The sequence below is a fragment of the Montipora capricornis genome, chromosome 14 (assembly GCF_036669925.1).
Source record: "Montipora capricornis isolate CH-2021 chromosome 14, ASM3666992v2, whole genome shotgun sequence".
NCBI lineage: Eukaryota > Metazoa > Cnidaria > Anthozoa > Scleractinia > Acroporidae > Montipora > Montipora capricornis.
Genome location: NC_090896.1, coordinates 35,218,286 through 35,235,785, shown reverse-complemented (window position 1 = coordinate 35,235,785; position 17,500 = coordinate 35,218,286). Strand labels below are relative to the sequence as shown.

Sequence of the window (17,500 nt, the reverse complement as noted above, 5' to 3'; positions counted from 1 at the left end):
TATAAGCTCATATACAGAATTCACTTACTTCTATGGCAGGCCCTTATGTTGACGTAACTTTCCCAGCAAACGAAACTCGTCTGGCGTTTATCCTTGGCTGGCACCTGACTTTATTGGCGGCCATGGTGGTGTACTGAACAATAGAGCGTTTTCACTCACGTGACCAGCAGCCATATTGGATTACTGAAACAAAAGAAAGTATTTGCATAAAAATGGAGTTCACTTTCCAGAGGATTAGTTTGGTACACCATCATGGCCGCCATTTCTTTGTTTTGGAACACGAACATGGCCGCCGTGACGTCATGTGAAAACGCTCTATATTGAAAAAGTGTTTTGGGAATTTGACGCCATTATTATGCAAAACGAGAGCGACATTTTGCTTTTGTTTTGTACATCAATATGGCCGTCTAATCACGTGAGTGATTCCTCATTTTTGAGCATATTTAAATAAGAGGTCAAAGATCAAAATCGACGTTCATCGATGTCATTACCAAATGTTTACTTTCCATTGTACGGTTCCTAAATAATTAACGAAACAATAACGAGGCTTCTTTTTATATTTTAGCGCCCTCGTACTCCAACCTTGCAAGATATATTCGAGAAAATAAGGGAAGCCATTCACAAGAACGGAATACGCACGACCGAATTTTTTAAAGACCACGACAAGTTAAGAAGCGGAGAAATCACAGAAAATCAGGTATAATAAAAGGCACCATGTGAAAGAAGAAGTCATTTCATTTTCATGACGGGATGCAGGGCTGGCGCAGTGGCGAGAGCACTCGCCTCACACCAATGTGGCTCGGGTTCGATTCCCAGACTCGGTGCCAACCCAGACTTGGTTGAGTCTGTTAGTTTCGAGAGGTTTTTCTCTGGGTACTTCGGTTTTCCCCTCTCCTCAAAAACCAACATTTGATTTGACTTGCGTTAATTTGTGGATTTCAGTTTTAACAGTGTCTCCAATAAGTACTCCTGCCCTAGAAGACTAGACTCTTAAATAAACTTTCGATTTTATATTCTCAAACATTCCTCTTTCACCCATGGATTTTAATGTTGAAGTCATCTTGTACAACGCAGTGAAAACCGTCGCAGCAAATTACTGCTAAGTGTTTTTCATTCGTATGGTCAACCTTGGAGTTCTTTTAAAAGGATTAAGGTTAGATCGATTTCGTTGCACAGTGAACCAGAAAGGTCTAAGAAGTTCCAGCACCCGGCAAAGCCGCCTTGACTTCTGGCTCTTTCTGCTAAGGTGGCCTTATACAGTGATAAGCACTGTCACTGAGACCGGCCATTTTTTACTGTAGAGTAAGTCAGACCTCCGTATCACACTCTTTTCGAACGTCTGAAATTACAAATGCAACACTTTCTCCTTAGGTATTTTAAGGCCTTAAGTGTTGGTCCGGTGGGGATTCAACCCTACGACCCACCTCGCGGCAATCCGATGCTCAACCAATTGAACCAGTGGTGCGTGCGCGTCGAACTCTTACTGGCGTTGTGCATTTTTAATTTTAGGGAGTTTAAGCGCGCGACGTGTTTGAGCCTCGGACGGCAACCGGAAGTGAGCTGTTTTCCCTTTTAACTTGTCTTTTCACAACCACCTTTGTATTGCAAAGTATCTTTCCTCCATTAGAGATGATTAGGTCAAAAATCCGGGAGACACTACTGTCCTGGTATGCGATATGTTTACTTCCGGTTACTGTCCGCGGCTCAAAAACGTCGCGTACTTAAAGTCCCTTTTCTCTCTACTGATCCACGCTGTTTATGCTGTTCCTTGCTGGTTTGCGCACTCTTTTCGTGTGTGCTTCGAATAGTTTCGAAAGGATTGGAATAAAGCGAAATTAGATGACGTTCTGATAGCCATCTTAAGCTACCCATTTGTGCCCTATTTTTGAGCGCCTTTAGGTAAATATTTCCAAAATGCAGGGAAAAAATTGTCACTTTGAAGTGACCATTTTATCTTATTAACCCCACTGACACCCAGTGTTGGTATTTTAAGAGTCTCGTACCTTTCCTGGATTTTTTTTATTGCAGTTCATCTGTGGTTTGAGCCTGTGTTGCGGCACACAAGCCAATCTGTCCCGGGATGAGATACAAAAGGTTGTGGAGGTTTACCGTCAACCAAGCGGACGAGTGCGATACAAGGAGTTTTGCGATATTATGGAGAATGGTACGTATGGATTACAAAGCCGAGGATATAAAGGGTTGAATTTTTTTTTGGAGGATGACAAGAAGGTACTCAAAAAATTCGAGTGTCCCTTCGCAAAAGTCGAACACACAACCTTCCGATTATCGGTTCGGATTCTCAACTTCTGAGCTATAGAGTACTATCCTCGTATCACCGTTGCAAAATTACATTCATTCGTTTAACTCATCGGGGACAACGTGTAACATCAAAACAGCGAATAGCCGAAGACGTTCATTGAGATCGGAGATCTTTAAGGAGGCTGCGTGGTCCAGTGGTTAGGGCGTTTGGTTTGCGTGTGGTTGTCCCGGGTTCAAATTGTGTTCTATCTTCTGGTTTCGATTTGTTTCCTGTTGTCCCGGATTCAACGCTACCGCTCTTTGTAAATGGCCAACTGGTTACCTCTAGTCATTTGGGGTTCTTAATCATGTTTCTGTTAAGTTTGCATTGTCTCTTTTCACATTATTAATTACAAGTGAGTGCCTGTGAACTAGCTTGATAGCTAAGTGCACGTCCACCAGAATCAGGGCTTTTACATTTTTTTAAGTCGGTGTCGTCATAGTATCCTCGAGTCACTGCATTGAAAACATACATCTCTCCATTCATTTATACCGGTCTTTGATGCAATGGCTAGAATCCCATATTTCGATAATAATATTGTAGTCCTAGCATTTTAAAGTAGGATAATTGTTATCTGAGCGTAGGTTAATGGCCTGGCTTCTACTATTCTCCTCTGTAGCTCACAGCATCTCCCGCAAACTAGTAATCGAAAGGAAGGTCGTAGGTTCGACTTCTACAATGGGGCACTCGGATTTTTGCCGAACATTTCCGAGTCACCATCGATAAAGAGATACATTAATTCATTTACCGAGATTAACATTTTACTATAATTGCAAGAATAAACAATTCAGACAATTATTATTGTCAGCTGATCCTAGTTTAATGGCCTGCTGAGTAGAGTAATGTTCTAGAGCTCAGTGGCACAGCATCTTGCTCGAACTAGTAATCAGAAGGTTCGTGGGTTCGACTTCTGTCGAGTCACAATCGATTACAAAAATGAGCGATATTACACTACCCGTGAGGAATGGGGAATCAACGATGAAATTATATATGAAATGGATCAATGATCCTCGCAGGTATGAACGCAGTTTTTGCAAAGCCTGAAATTTGTAAAATTTATAGATTGCGGCGTGCATTTTGGGACATTTTTACAATCATGGTTTCTGTGTAAAGGCCTGACCAAACGCTCGCAACATTTCGACGCAAAATCTTGCAACATTGTTGCATGATGTTGCGACGTGTTGAACGGGCTGGCCAAACACTCGCAACATTTTCAACATTTTCAACGCAACATGTCGATGTTTTTGTGCCCCAGGCCAGCTGGCGCGCAACAAGTAGACCTGGCGTGCATGCTCTAGTGCAACAATGTTGCGTGAACTTGGCCAAACGAGTACAACATCATGCAACTTCCAAAATGTTGCCGAAAAATTTGACCGTTTTCAAATTTGATCCAACATGTTGCAACATATCGCAACAGGGTGGCCAAACGTATGCAACATGTTGTAACCAACGTTGCAAGCTGTTGCGTTGAAATGTTGCGAGCTTTTGGCCAGGCCTTAACGACAATCATGTCATCAAGTTTATTTTCCCGATTTAAGGCAATTCGTTTCACTGAAATTCTAGTGGCTTGCTCAAATTTGCTTTGGAGAGGCGTTAGCGAAAATTTTCATTTTCATTTTATTTCAGTGCTGAAATCACACCTGATCTCAGTTCCTATCATGCATCCTACAGAAAAGGCGATTATCTAGAAGAACATTTTTTGACGAAATGCTGGAAGCTAACGTTGTTCATTATTTTGTTATTTGTTAGCTTTTACTGTACCCGATTTGGAGAAAAAACCCACAGCTGATGTCTACAGGCCACCAATGGGTACATTAGCAAAGGTATTTAAAATACTAACATTGCTTTGTTCCTCTAAAAGAGTTGTACGTTCCAAAAAGGAATCAATTCTCTTTTCTTGTTCATCCAAATTAAGCCTCTCTTGCTGGAACTTTTTGCTGGAATGTGGGTAATTTTGATAGTTAATAGTACCGCTTCTTCTTCCTTTCGGTTTAAATGGAATTTTGCTTTTCTTAACGAATGGGCCCTCAAGTTTAAAGTCACGCTGCCGTCAATCACTTTAGCGGAAAGGGTTTATGGGTTACATTCAGGGTTCCGACTGGCTGATTTTGATCCGCCATTTGGCTCTGCTTGAGTGGCGTCGGTGAAAGCGAAACCGTTTTTTTTGAAAAATTTTGGCATATTTTTAAGATGCTCAGTAAAAGTGATGTTACACAAGCCGATTTTTAATCCATGTTACACGAGACAACTTTAAGACAACAATGTTCAGTTATAAATCGGCTCCTTTAACATCACAATGGTTTGCTGTTACTAACTTCAAAAGCTGACATAAGTGGATCGAAGAGAAACTGACTGCATCCATTTTGAAATGAACGTTTCCATTTCCTCCTGATTAAGCTTCCCACTTCGTCTCCTAAAATCTCGCGAAACCTGGATCGTCTGGATTGTCAACCAATCAAAATGGTTGCTTTCGTCTGCTTGCGATTCCAAAAATGAAATCTTCGTTTGATCGTAGTTGACGGAAGGAGTATTACAAGGGGGTGCTGTGGGCTTCGATACCACAACGCCGTATTCTTCGACTTCGTGAGAAGTAAAGAGCAATTTTCATTTTGTAGTATTAGCCCTTTCCTGAATAGCTGTTTGCCTCTATTTTCAATCGAGTGTCGTAAAACTAAAACCAAAGTAATTACTTTGGCGAATCATAAAGGACAGAGACAATCCAGTAAACCAATCAAAATTCGAAGTAATTACACGTAGCCGACACAAAGCGCGGGAAAATGTGCACGCGCGAGCCACGATTGGTTTTGGTTTCACTTCTGATTGGTTGAAAAAATGGCGCGAGAACTTTGAACCAATCACTGAGTTAAGTAATGCAAAACCAAAGTAATCACTCAATTGAAGACCGCTCTACTACTCTCCTTGGGAACTGAGTTACTAACTCTGGCGGGAACCATTCATTTGAAAAATAGTTGAATTTGCATGAAAGTGAATTTGATTGGTTTCACACGAAGACTCGCTTTAAAACGGATGCAAACGGCAACTCGGAAATGGAGAGGGATAATGGAGGTGCCGGTGTATTTATTTTTTGCAAACGAACGGGCGTAGCCTGTCCGAAGCGAAGAATACGTGCACGTCCTAGAAATCCCTCCAATTCCTGTTTAGAAAGCAATCATACTGATGATGTAATTGCTTATAGGCGCCCAATGTTCTTTCTGCTGAAGAGGAACAAAGAGTCAATGACGTCCTCAAGGACTTTGCTGAAACTGTGCGCAAACGAAGGCTTATGGTCTATCCTTATTTCAAAGACTTTGATAGAGTACGTAAGTTATGTTCCCATTTTTTCAGATAGTACGCGCACTGTGATTGGCTAAATTAGCGGACCATATTATACAGTACGACCAGATGCCCTGCCCACTTAATTTGAAAGTTTCATACAACAGTTTGTTAGCAAGTTTTTCATGTTGTTTATGTGAAATGAACTTTTGAAACTGTTTGAATCTTGCAAGCAACTATTGTACAAAGCCAATAAAATTTATTCCTTTTTCGGATTTTGACGCATGCCAATCATTTGTGGGAGTTGAGCGTTGCGCTTCCGATTACCTGAGAGATATAACAATTGTCTTACTTTCCTCGTTTTCTCGGTCTTTAATATATGTTACGGATCCTTGTTTCTTCCGTTGATTTATGTCCTAAGCGCAAAGCGCGCGGAAAAAACTCGGTCTGTAACTTACAGTGCGTGCCTCGAAGTCGGTTAGTGGGTATGGTTTCCTCGAAATCGAACGGCTCAAACTCATCTGAATCCTCGTTGATGTGTTGACTTTACGGTTCACATGGTTCATGGGAGTGCAGACGCTAGGGGGGGAGGGAATGGGGGTTCTGTGAGGCCTCATCCCAATCCTCTGCTGTCTGCATACGGACTTTTTTATCGGCTCTTATTGTCTCAGCATTACGGGAGTAAGGTCGGCTTATTGGTGAGAGTACTCGCGTCACGGGTTCGATTCCCGCACTCGGTGTTATCGGTACATTGAGTTTGTTGGTTCTCTACTCAGTTCCAAGAAATAAATCAACTCCATAAATAAATTTCTATTTGGGGGGAGAGGGGAAGGGGAGGGGGGGGGGGATTGGCGCGGAATGCAAGCGGTCTACATGAACGCTTTTTTGTCGATCTGTTATGCCTTTTGACATCCTCTTCATTTTTGTTTCCTTTCCTAGAGTAAAGGCTACACTCGTGGAGTTACAAAACCCCAGTTCTCCCGAATGCTTCATTTCTTATCGCTCAATATCCAGCCCCAAGACTTAGCAGTAAGTACAGATTCTCCTGAAAACCAGTGACTGTTTTCTTTTGTTAAGGACAGTGCCTACAAATTTAAAGGTATTTTTTGCGAGGTTTATGAATATGCGGGAAAAGCAGATATTAACAAGTGTTATTGAAATTCAAAAAGAAAATTGGGAGTAACCACGCATTTTTCAAAGATAATGAATCAACAATATTTTCAAAAAGCTTTAAGGTGCAAAGCGATGTATGACGTTCTTTTCCAAATTGCAGCTTAATTATCTCTGAAAAATGCATGGTTACCCCAATTTTGTTTTGTATACCTACAGCACTTGCCAAGTTCTGCTTTTTCCTCATAGTTTTAAGCCGGGCAAAATATCTAAGTATCACTCATAGGAAACCCGACTGTCTCCTGATGCACAGAACGTATGTGCAATGACAATAGTAGGCACGGTCCTTAATGGAAAAACTAGTTGGCTTTTGTGAACTATACATAGAGTGGTTTTCGTTGGAGTGTCCTAAATCAATTGAGAGTAATCCATTGGCTGATCACAGCAGACGTCTACAATAAAATAAACGAATCAGAACGCAAAGCCATTACATGCAGCCGGTGCTAAGCGCGCGAAAAAAGCAAGCAAGACTCAACTGATTTTGGACTCATCTCTGGTTGGTTGATAAAGTTGCACCAGATATCTTAGCCAATCACAAAGAGTGGTGTAATGTAAATCCCATCGTAAACTCACTATGGACAACCAGTTAAAACGGCTCCACAGGATGTGAGCAATTAGGGCACCATCTTGAATTGTGTGCCTTCATTGGGTTTCCTTCAGACGAACGCTGGTAATGGTTTTCTAGTCAAATATGATCATGAGGTGGAATTTCTTGGTCACTAGATATTCGTGCAGCCGTTACAATGCGCGTCACACAATCCTTCTAGGAGTGTTGCGTGACCAACTTATGGCTCTTGACTGAGGATGGTAGGGAAAAATATCCCTAGATGGTGTAACCTTTAGCACAAACCTTAAACTTTTCTTTTACCTATTTCATACAGCTTCTTTTCAAGAAGTTTGAATATCCAGTTGGAGGAGACATTAACTATTCCGCTTTCATCCAAGCCATCGATTCAGGTAATTTTCTTAAATCATTCTCCTTATGGCGAGAGAGGCGGGTATGAAGTTAAAATTGAGTTAAGGACCCGATGAACATATCGACGCTAGTTACCACCGAAGAGAAAGCCTGCCATTGTTTGAGGGGGATGTGAACCCGACCCAATCACATGCAACCACTGGACCACCCCGTCCTCCAAATACGTTGGAAGGAAGACCTGCCAATTTTGCACATGACATGTCTAAACAGTCCTATTTGACGTTTTTCTTTTCTTAGAATACACAGGAACGGCCACGATCATTTCAGACTTTGCAGAAAAAGACAAGTGAGTAAAACCTTTGTCATAATTATTTTGTTTACGTTTGCTTAGGGTGAAGGGGAAGACGTTTCCTTCACTTCGGGGCTTCTGCTCCCCTCCCCCTTACAATAACAACCATGCACAAAAATAAACACACACAACAGTGTACAACTAAAGTCTAGAGCAAGTTCCCTTGACCTTCAGCCTTTGAAGAAAATCTCGTACAACGAAAAACACGTGATAACAAACTCAATGGAAAAGTGACAGTCAAGAAAGTTCTTGCACATAAATAATGATACTGCTGATGATAATGATGATGATGACGACGACAATAACAAAGCCTTCTGGTGCTTGCTAATTTACAGAAAGGACAAGGATTGTTTAAAGTTTTTTGAGTCAATATTAAGGGTTTTCGACAGTTTTGTAAAGCAGTGGACATATTTCTGAAAGCACCAGACATGACATTTTTTTGACGCGGCAAGGCGCCTTGCGAGGGCCAAAGGCGCGAGTTACCAAGGGTGGTCTGAGGGCATGCTTCCCTAGCAAGTTTTAAAAATAGAACACTCAGAAACGCTGTTCAGTGCAGTGTTTCTGGAACCCAAGAATCAGTTTCCCAGGCACGGCTGGAGTTCACTCAAATGCTCTTATAATAATAAAAATTAGAACAAACCCCTCAAATATTGGCATCAAAGTAACAGACATGGAATGGGAAACGGCCGGACTAAACGTTCGGCTTTCGCGGCCTCAAACGAAAACCCTGCAATATTTGATTTCTTTGTAAGTAACTTGCTTGACAACGGGCAAAGGACAACTGAAAAATCCTATGACCTCCGTAACATCGGTCGGATTCTCTACCCATTGAACGACAAGAGCTACTTAGGAGCTTGGCCAAGCAACGTGCTTTTCATCCTTTTCACGAGCGCATTACACCTTTAGAGCATGTTTCAATCGAGTGTCGTAATAGCAAAACCAAAGTTATTACTTTGGCCAATCAAAAAGGAAGGAGACAATCCAGTAAACCAATCAAAACTCGAAGTAATTACACGTAGCCGACACAAAGGGCGGGAAAATGTGCACGCGCGAGCTACGATTGGTTTTGGTTTCACTTCTGATTGGTTGAAAAAGTGGCGCGAGAACGTTGAACCAATCACTGTGTGAAGTAATGCAAATTCAAAGCAATTCGCTAATTACTTTGGACATTCAATTGAAAACCGCTCTAAACATTATTAATATTTGCATTTGATCTCTTGTTGATCTACAGATCAGACCACGAGGCGGAAGAACCCCAGCCGTTAGACCTCAGTTCAGTTGACAGACAAGAGCTGATTGATCGCATTAAACACTACGTTCTCGTTAACAGACTCAGGGTAATTCTTTACTTCCTCAAATCCCATAATATACCTTGTTTACTCCTGCCCGCCCCCACCCCCCCCCCCAAAAAAAAAAATTGCATAGCCAAAAGATCTCTCATTAGCTTCTTTTGTTCGTCCACGAGAAGTCGTACATTTCTCTATTGTTATTGGTGTCTCTAGGGGTTGAAAACGTCCTATAATAGTACTTTTGTTGCGGCCACAAGCGCAGGAAAAGACGAGGTTATTTTTAGTTCTACTGTGATTGGGTATTGACGTCACAAGAAAGGGTTCAGTGAGCACGCGCGGGAACGTTTCTGATAACAGAGAACCTAAACAACGGCGGCGATGAAAATGTCATGCAAAATGTAACTTCCGGTTGTTGAAATCATTTCGCAATTATTCCAAAACATTCGGCATGGCAAAATAAATGTATATGAACTTTCCAATGAACGGTATGTATGTTTGGTATAAATTGACAATTTATCGTGGAGTGCTCACGCCCTCTATGTAACCTCAAATTTGATTATTTGACGTCTTTTTTAGGACGAGAACGGCAAGGGGAATGCCATTGTTTTTGTTCATTAAGTCTATTGTTTTGTGGTTTTCTTGTTGCCGTCGCCGTCGTCCATACTTAAGGAATCTAAAATCACCAAAGCCTCACGCGACATTTCCTTTTACGTTTTACATAATGTACATTTCGAATCCTTACGGGACAGAGTATACGAAAGTTATTTACTAGCGGATCTTAGTGGTAGCGTATAACGGAAGGTACGGTGTCGAGCCCCTCACTCTTTGTCTTAAAACATATTTCTAATGATGTAATTGCACTGGAAAGGGAGAGGTTGTGTCGGTGGATGTCATCTAATGTTTTCCGGGAAACAAAGACATTCGATTGGGGAAATGTTTCTACCTGGAGTGGATTTCTGGTTTGAAATGTCATTCCAAAAATAGTTCTTCTTTCCTTCTGTGTTGGTTTACAAGCCCAGTGTGTAAAATGCTGGCTCTGGGTTAGAGACCCCTTGCAAAATAGTTGATCTTAGCAAAGTCCTCAGGTATGAAATCTCGAATTCACAAATGAATCGTTAAGTTTTTCAAACTGAACAAGAGCACCCAACGAGCAAATTAAGTCAAACTCCTTGGAGAGACATTTCTAGGTTCCTCGTGTTGTATAAAGACTATCTAAAGAGATGTTTTTATCACTTATAAAATTTTAATCTGTTCGGATATCTTATAGCTGAAAAGTGAAGTGTCCGAATATTTTAAGGAATGATATCTTGATATCAGAAATTGCCAGCTGAACGTTACCTTCTAAGAACTTCCAACCGAACCATTTGCTCATCCAAAACTGCTAGGTGACCTTTCAGGTGCCAAAAAATTGCAAAAAAATATCCCTTCCGAAAACGTAAGAGATTACTTTTCCCTAGTTGCGAATCTTTTAGGTGATGTTTTAGTAAAGAAATCTGTAGCTGTTTGGCAACGTAAGACCGAAATTCTTAGAACAGTTTGACTCTCCCGAACACATATTTCATTGAAGATTATCGTTGGGTGCCCCTGACTGAACTTGTCTTAAGGCTTACTTGTTCATTTCTGTCTCAGGTTGAGGAGTATTTTCAAGACTTTGATCCCCTTCGTCACGGTTCCATCAGCCGAAGCATTTTCCGTCGTTGCCTGAGTTCAATGGGTCAACCAAACTTGACAGATGAACAATTCGAAGTCCTTGCTATGTACTACAGAGACCCTAAGATACCTGGCAACGTCATGTGGACGAAATTCCTTACTGATACGGAAGTCGGTAAGTTACTGATTACTGGGAGGCAGTGCGACCCAGTGGTTAGGGCGCTTCAGCTTGCCCTAAGATCCGGCGTTTCCGTGCTCAAGACTCGTTCTAACCCCTAGGGCGTAGCCAGGGGGGGGGGGTCCTGGGGTGCCCGTGACCCCCCCTTTGTAAGCCGTTTTTTACTCCAACAACCTACAATATTCAGGTTGCGAAAACGCGAGTACCCGCTGTTTGACAGAGTGTGACCCCCCCTTTGAAAAATCCTGGCTACGCCCATGCCACTCGTTGAATTTGTTTCTGGTAGTCCCTGGTTCAACTTCTCGGCCACGCTTGTAAATAGCCAACTGGTTTGCCTCCGAACAGTTGGGATTCTTAACAGTTGTAGTTGTTGTTCTGTCGGTTGTGTTTCATTGGCCCTGAAAGGCCCCTATGGAGAGTGGTCAATTAAGTATTGTATTGTATTGCATTGCATTGCATTGCATTGCATTGCATTGTATTGTATTGTATTATATTTGGTCAAGAGAACACGCAAAATATAAAACGGTAATACACTGTAGTGTCCCGGTTTGACCGGTTTACAACTGAGCAAATGCGGACGGAGCGGGAGTTTTTCAATGAAAGAAATTGTTTTCAAGACGAAACGTTTTTCGATGTTTATCTTTGTTGTTTGTAACTTGAATTATGTATAGTTTTCACAAGACGTGGCTTGGAGAAAACCCCAACATACGCAGTTCCACGGATGGAGACTTTCCAGATGAATAGGCCGGGGGCGCACTCTGACCGACTGACTCAGGAGGACGAGGAAGTCCTGGAGCGAATCACACAACGCATGCGTCGGAAGTTGATCGAGCAACGAATTCTCTCCAAACCATGCTTCCAAGATTTTGACAAGTAAGTTGGCAAGTATAAAACTGTTGAGTTGCATGCGTCTCTAAACTCTTTTAAATAGTCCTACCTATGTCTTCAACTTCTATTGTAAAAAATACGTGTGAATTAAAAGTTGCTGTTGTTTTAGTTGCGTGTGCAAATATACAATAAATGACGGCGGGTGGTTCTTGTTGTTAAGTCCGGCGGTAAAATTCATTTTAACGAAGAAAAACCTTCTTGCGTCACAGTGACCCAATGATAGGGTTAAGTGCGATCGTAGAACAGTTGTTTACATTTAAAACTGTTGTCCACGGCATTTATTCCAATCCAAACCAGTAAACAGATGGTGTTCAAAGTATTTAATACTTTTTCTTAACTTTACCGGGAGAATTATAAAATTATGTAAAAATCCCGCTGAGATGTGTTACCCGGTTATACGGTAACCGGAGATTGCATTGCGTGCCCGGTCACGCACATAATTTCCCCGTAAATCTGTCACGTAGTGTTCCGCGGTTTAGTGGTCATCGCGATTGCCTCTGAATGAAGAGATACCGAATTTGAATCCTACCTTCGGGTTGGCTTCCCTGAGGTGCGTCTACGAGGCAAAGAAATATTGCTCATGCGCAGGCAAATCACGACCCCCCTCCCCAAAAAAAAAAAATAATAATAATAATAATAATAAAAGAGGTGTCAGAGCCGAATCCTATACTTTGCTCGAAGTACGATCGTCCGGGTGAGTGTAGTCCTGAGAAGGACTGTTTAGGATTACGTTTTGTGACTGACGTTTCGACAACCAGAGAAAAAGTCATCTTCAGAGTCAAGTGATTTGTGCAACGGCAGTAGATGGCATAATCACTCTGGTCATTGATGTGATTGGTCAACTAAGTCGTGATGTTATTGGTCAACTGTCAGAAGTCATTGCCTGAAAAGACTGTAAACAGTGATTGGTGTGTTTTGATCCGTCAAGGTCTAAGGACTGTCGTGTATTTAAAATAGGTGGGACGGTCATTGTTATTAGAATAAGTCAGTCAATGTGTTGTTTTTGTGTTGTTGATATCGTCGATAAGTCGTTTATGGGTGCGGGAAGTTGTAGGCGTCGCTTTAGTGGTCTCTGTTTTAAATTATTGAAGTTATGTAGTTCTCTATCTGTGCAACTTTCTCATTCTACGGTATTTCGTTCGCAGGCATAACAACGGTCACGTGACCAAGATTCAAGCCAGCCAATGCCTGCACACATTGGCACTGACAGATGATCCAGAAGAGATAAGGGTAACGAACGATAACTCATTTCTTTGTCCTCTCAAGAGGGTAAAAATTCAACAAATTCAAAAGTTAGAGCTACTTCTGACTTCTGGCGATGCAAGTATCATCTTCTACTCTTCTTATCATTTCCTTCATATTTACTCTTAGATCTTGCAATCCAGGTACTCAGATGATATTGGCTTTGATTATATCAAGTTCCTGGACGATCTTCAAGTAAGAAGCTTATATAGGAAATCCCAGGATCTGAAAAACATTTCGGAATTACAATAATAATAAAGTATTCTCGTTTGTCTCACGATGTGGTCAATTGTGATGTAGATCGCGACGTTTCGACTGTCTACTGCTATTCTTCATCAACCACCAACCAATCACAGCGGAGCATCCTGCTCAAAAGGTGTCGCGTAACCAGTCGACCTCATCGCCTGATGAAGATCACAAGTTACCACATCGAGAGACAAACGAGAATACTTTATTATTATTATACTTCACCACGATGAATAACAGCAACCTTTTTTACGACATTTCGGAATTAGTTGTTACTTGTGATGTTTCAAAATAAATGCGAGTCCAATTTGGGAACTTTCAAAGCATCACGAATATCTCTACTAATTCCGAATCGTACGAGACGATCGTGAGAAGATCGTATGTATGCAAACTGTTTGCAGGCATGGAAAACTTTTGTTTGTGTTTGAGTACTGTTGTTTTTGTTAATACTTTTTTTTGGCTTTATTTTAGATCTTCCGCGCTTTATTCAAATCCTGCAAATCCTGCATTTTTATTGGCTACGCTACTAGAGGACTATTAATGATAGTCCTCGAGTAGCGAAAAGCGTGACGCTTTCTTTCGTTTTATTCCCAAATAAATATTTCTTTAACTTGCATTTGCTAACTTTATTATTGCCTTTACTAAAACGATTAGACCCTTCGCCCTCAAGGGCTACGGGTCTAATTGTTTACTAGTCACCTTCACTTTGGTGAGTAGTTGTCAACCATCCATGTCTTGTAGCCTTCAGATAAACCAGATATGAAATATCTTCAGAGACTAGAAGAGCTGAAGCTAGCAAACCAGAAACAACTTCCCGATTTGGGCGATGATGACATTGAAAATATCATGTACAAGATAAAGAGCCGAGTGATGAAGGAAAGAATGAGGCTCCACGAGTTCTTCAAAGATTATGACAAACTGCGAACTGGCAGAATCCTCAAGACCGTCTTTCCAAGGGCTATGGATCTTTCTTCCTTGAAACTGACCAAAGTTGAAGTGCAACAGCTAATTGACAGGTAAGCTCCAAGTTTAACTTACTACCTTTACAATATCGCGATTGTAGAGAATCACATCTCTACTTTTTTTGTGTGTTTTAAGAACTTATGCACCCTAAATGTTTTTAACTGTGTGTCGTTTTGCCCTTTTGGACGAAGCGACTTTCGGCAAGACACTCATTCCGCAAGAGCACCAGACACTCTATGTTCCTTTTAGCAGGACAGAAATAGTTAAGAATTCTTATTTTTATATATGCATTTGTCATCTATGGAATAATTTACCCCTTAATATGAGGCAGGCAAATTCGTTGTATTTTATTATTTACAACAAATTTTATGTTAGTTTTTTGTCATTGTAATCTTTAAGGACTTACATTATCATTTATAGTATTTGTATAGTTTTTCACATAATTGTATCTTGCAAGGCCAATAGTAGGAAATCTCGAATTCCGTTTTAGGCCTACCTCAGCTACATTGAATTCATTCTTTTAGAATGTAATTTACTTTGAACTCTGATTAACTTGAATTAAATTAAGGACTGTGGCTGCTATTTCGCGGTTTACCGAATAGGTGGGAAAAGCAGATCTTAACGAGTGTTATTGAAATCCATAAAGAAAACTGGTGGTAGCCACCCATTTTCAAAGATAATTAATCAACAATATTTGTAAAAAGCTCCAAACTACAAAGCAATGTATGGCGTTCTTTTCCCAAATTGAAGCTTAATTATCTCTGAAAAATGGGTGGTTACCCCCAATTTTCTGTTTGGATACCAAGAGCACTTGCTAAGTTTTACTTTCTCCGCATAGTGTTAAACCGCGCAAAAATATCCCTGTCTTAATAAGCACCACCCGTAGGAAACCCGAGTATCCCGAGATGCGCAGAACATACGTGCAATAACAATAGTGGGCGCCGTCCTTGAGGACTGTTTACGGAAGCAATTCTCTTGGTGATTGATCTCCAGTGAGCCCAGTTGTTCAACGCCTAATTAAGCTCAGCTTATCCTGGATGATTACTGGCATCGTAAATTGCAGTCTATGCATGGGGCTTAATCACAAGGCGGTCGTTCCCAAACTTTTCAACTTGAGGCTCGGGGTACGAAATCTATTGTCTATGGCCACTGTGGCCCCTGCGCGAGTAAGGCCCATTTACTGACCAAAAAGAATTTCCAAAAGATTATTAGCCTCCAAAATTGACTAGAGGTCTAGTTTTGTTTTCCCCTGGGCATAACATTACAAGGTTAAGGCCCTTTTGACCTGCAAATTTAAAGCCTGGGTTTGCATTTAGTCGCGGATTAGTATTCGCCAGCTTTTGAACAACTGGGCCCTACCTTCCATTGCAAACGAAACATTACAAGCGTTAGCCAGTTTTCTTGGTCGGTCGATAACAACAGTACAGAAGGTCATGACCTTGAAGAGTTCACTCTGATGACATTGTTCATCAAGTCAAATCATGTTGCCGTGTGTCTGTTCAGAAATAGAGCGTTTTCACTCACGTGACCAGCAGCCATATTGGATTACTGAAACAAAAAGAAAAAGTTTGCATAAAAATAGAGTTCAATTCCCGGAGGATTAGCTCTGTACGCCATCATGGCTGCCATTTCTTTGTTTTGGAACACCAACATGGCCGCCGTGACGTCATGTGAAAACGCTCTATAGGTCGCAAATGACGTCAAAATGTGGCGCTAGCTGAGTATTTCACTGATGTTCTTACCAGATTTTGACGTCTTCTGGGATCTATTACCGAACGGATGCACGGCAACGTGGAATCTATTTGTTTTATATAAAAAAGATTAAAAGTTTTTTGTGATGACGTCAGCTATGCGTCTGGCCTCTAATAGATCATAGGTGACAACCAATCAAAATGCGCTCATTATTGAGCTTATTATATTATAGAAAATATGTACTTATATATATAAAAGACAATGACGTGGTTTCGAGATTGAATTGTTCAATATCACTGTAAGCTACTGAATACAATATACCCAGGTCATAGTACGCACGCTTTGGTTGTGGTTGCCCAATCTAGCGGGCCAAATTCTGAGAATTGTCCCTCAGTTTGTTAAGTTTATATGGCGCCTGCTTTTTCCAGCTGAAATTATGGAACGAGTGGGAAAAAGCGCGGGCCTCAACTTACAATACAGTCCTCGAAGTCACTTAGTAAGAGGTATATTTTCAATGTCCCTCTCTTTCTCTCTCTCTCTCTTTTGCAGATATTCTGCGGTTGGGTATCCAGACTACGTCAACTACATGGCACTCGTGACTGATATTGAGTCAATTTTTACGTTAAACAGTAAGCTATGACTTTAACTCTCTTTATGTGGCTGTAGAGATATATAATTCAACTGGGATGGAACACCCCTTTTTCCCGGAAGTGCACGCAATGAAATGCATGATGATTTTGAAAGAGCATTAAAAAGAAGAAGTTCCGGATCCTTTGAAGACGCACTGGACGCGTGGTAACTTGGGGAACTGCGGATCATTTTTCAATCAATCGTGGATGCATATGCAGAGATCTATGAAAATTTGTGCATTAAAGGCGCGGTATCGCGGAATTGCAGTTCATTTTGTGTAGTTTTACCAATTACCCTTCCCTAGTACTAGTGGCTATGCAACTTACTGGCTAACGTGAATCTGCAGTCCTTTGCGAATATTTTGTTTGATTAATTGTCCATTAACTCCCCCAAAGGCTGATACACAAATCCGCTCTTCGTTTAAACTTCTGTAGTCGAAAATGACAGGGAAATTCTAGGATATGACATGTTCGTTTTTTTTTGTAAACGGCACGATGCTGTGATATTCGTTGCTTTACACTTTCATGTTCTGAGGTTCCCCGCAAACGAAGTGCCCGTTTGCGCCCCAGGAAATAGTTATTGAGGAAGCCATTGTGCTTCCCGGAAAGCAAACATTTTTCTGATATTTTTTTTTCGAAACACTTTGCTTCCTCAGCAAATGTTTCCTCGTTTGCGCTTCTGGGAAACATAAGTTTAACCTAGTATTAATTCTTTA

General features: G+C 41.1%; 1 protein-coding gene across 1 annotated transcript in view; it reads left to right on the top strand.

Annotated features, from left to right (window-relative positions):
- Positions 1-17,500, top strand: part of LOC138033067 (uncharacterized) — a 26,318-nt gene that overhangs the window by 8,205 nt on the left and 613 nt on the right. Inside the window, exons 9-22 of the mRNA XM_068880810.1 lie at positions 566-697; positions 2,029-2,164; positions 4,049-4,122; positions 5,496-5,615; positions 6,512-6,601; positions 7,624-7,699; positions 7,956-8,004; positions 9,239-9,344; positions 10,926-11,121; positions 11,796-11,997; positions 13,158-13,242; positions 13,384-13,449; positions 14,242-14,516; positions 16,705-16,784. Coding sequence (XP_068736911.1) covers positions 566-697; positions 2,029-2,164; positions 4,049-4,122; positions 5,496-5,615; positions 6,512-6,601; positions 7,624-7,699; positions 7,956-8,004; positions 9,239-9,344; positions 10,926-11,121; positions 11,796-11,997; positions 13,158-13,242; positions 13,384-13,449; positions 14,242-14,516; positions 16,705-16,784 — 1,687 coding nt within the window. The remainder of the gene's footprint in view (positions 1-565; positions 698-2,028; positions 2,165-4,048; positions 4,123-5,495; positions 5,616-6,511; positions 6,602-7,623; positions 7,700-7,955; positions 8,005-9,238; positions 9,345-10,925; positions 11,122-11,795; positions 11,998-13,157; positions 13,243-13,383; positions 13,450-14,241; positions 14,517-16,704; positions 16,785-17,500) is intronic.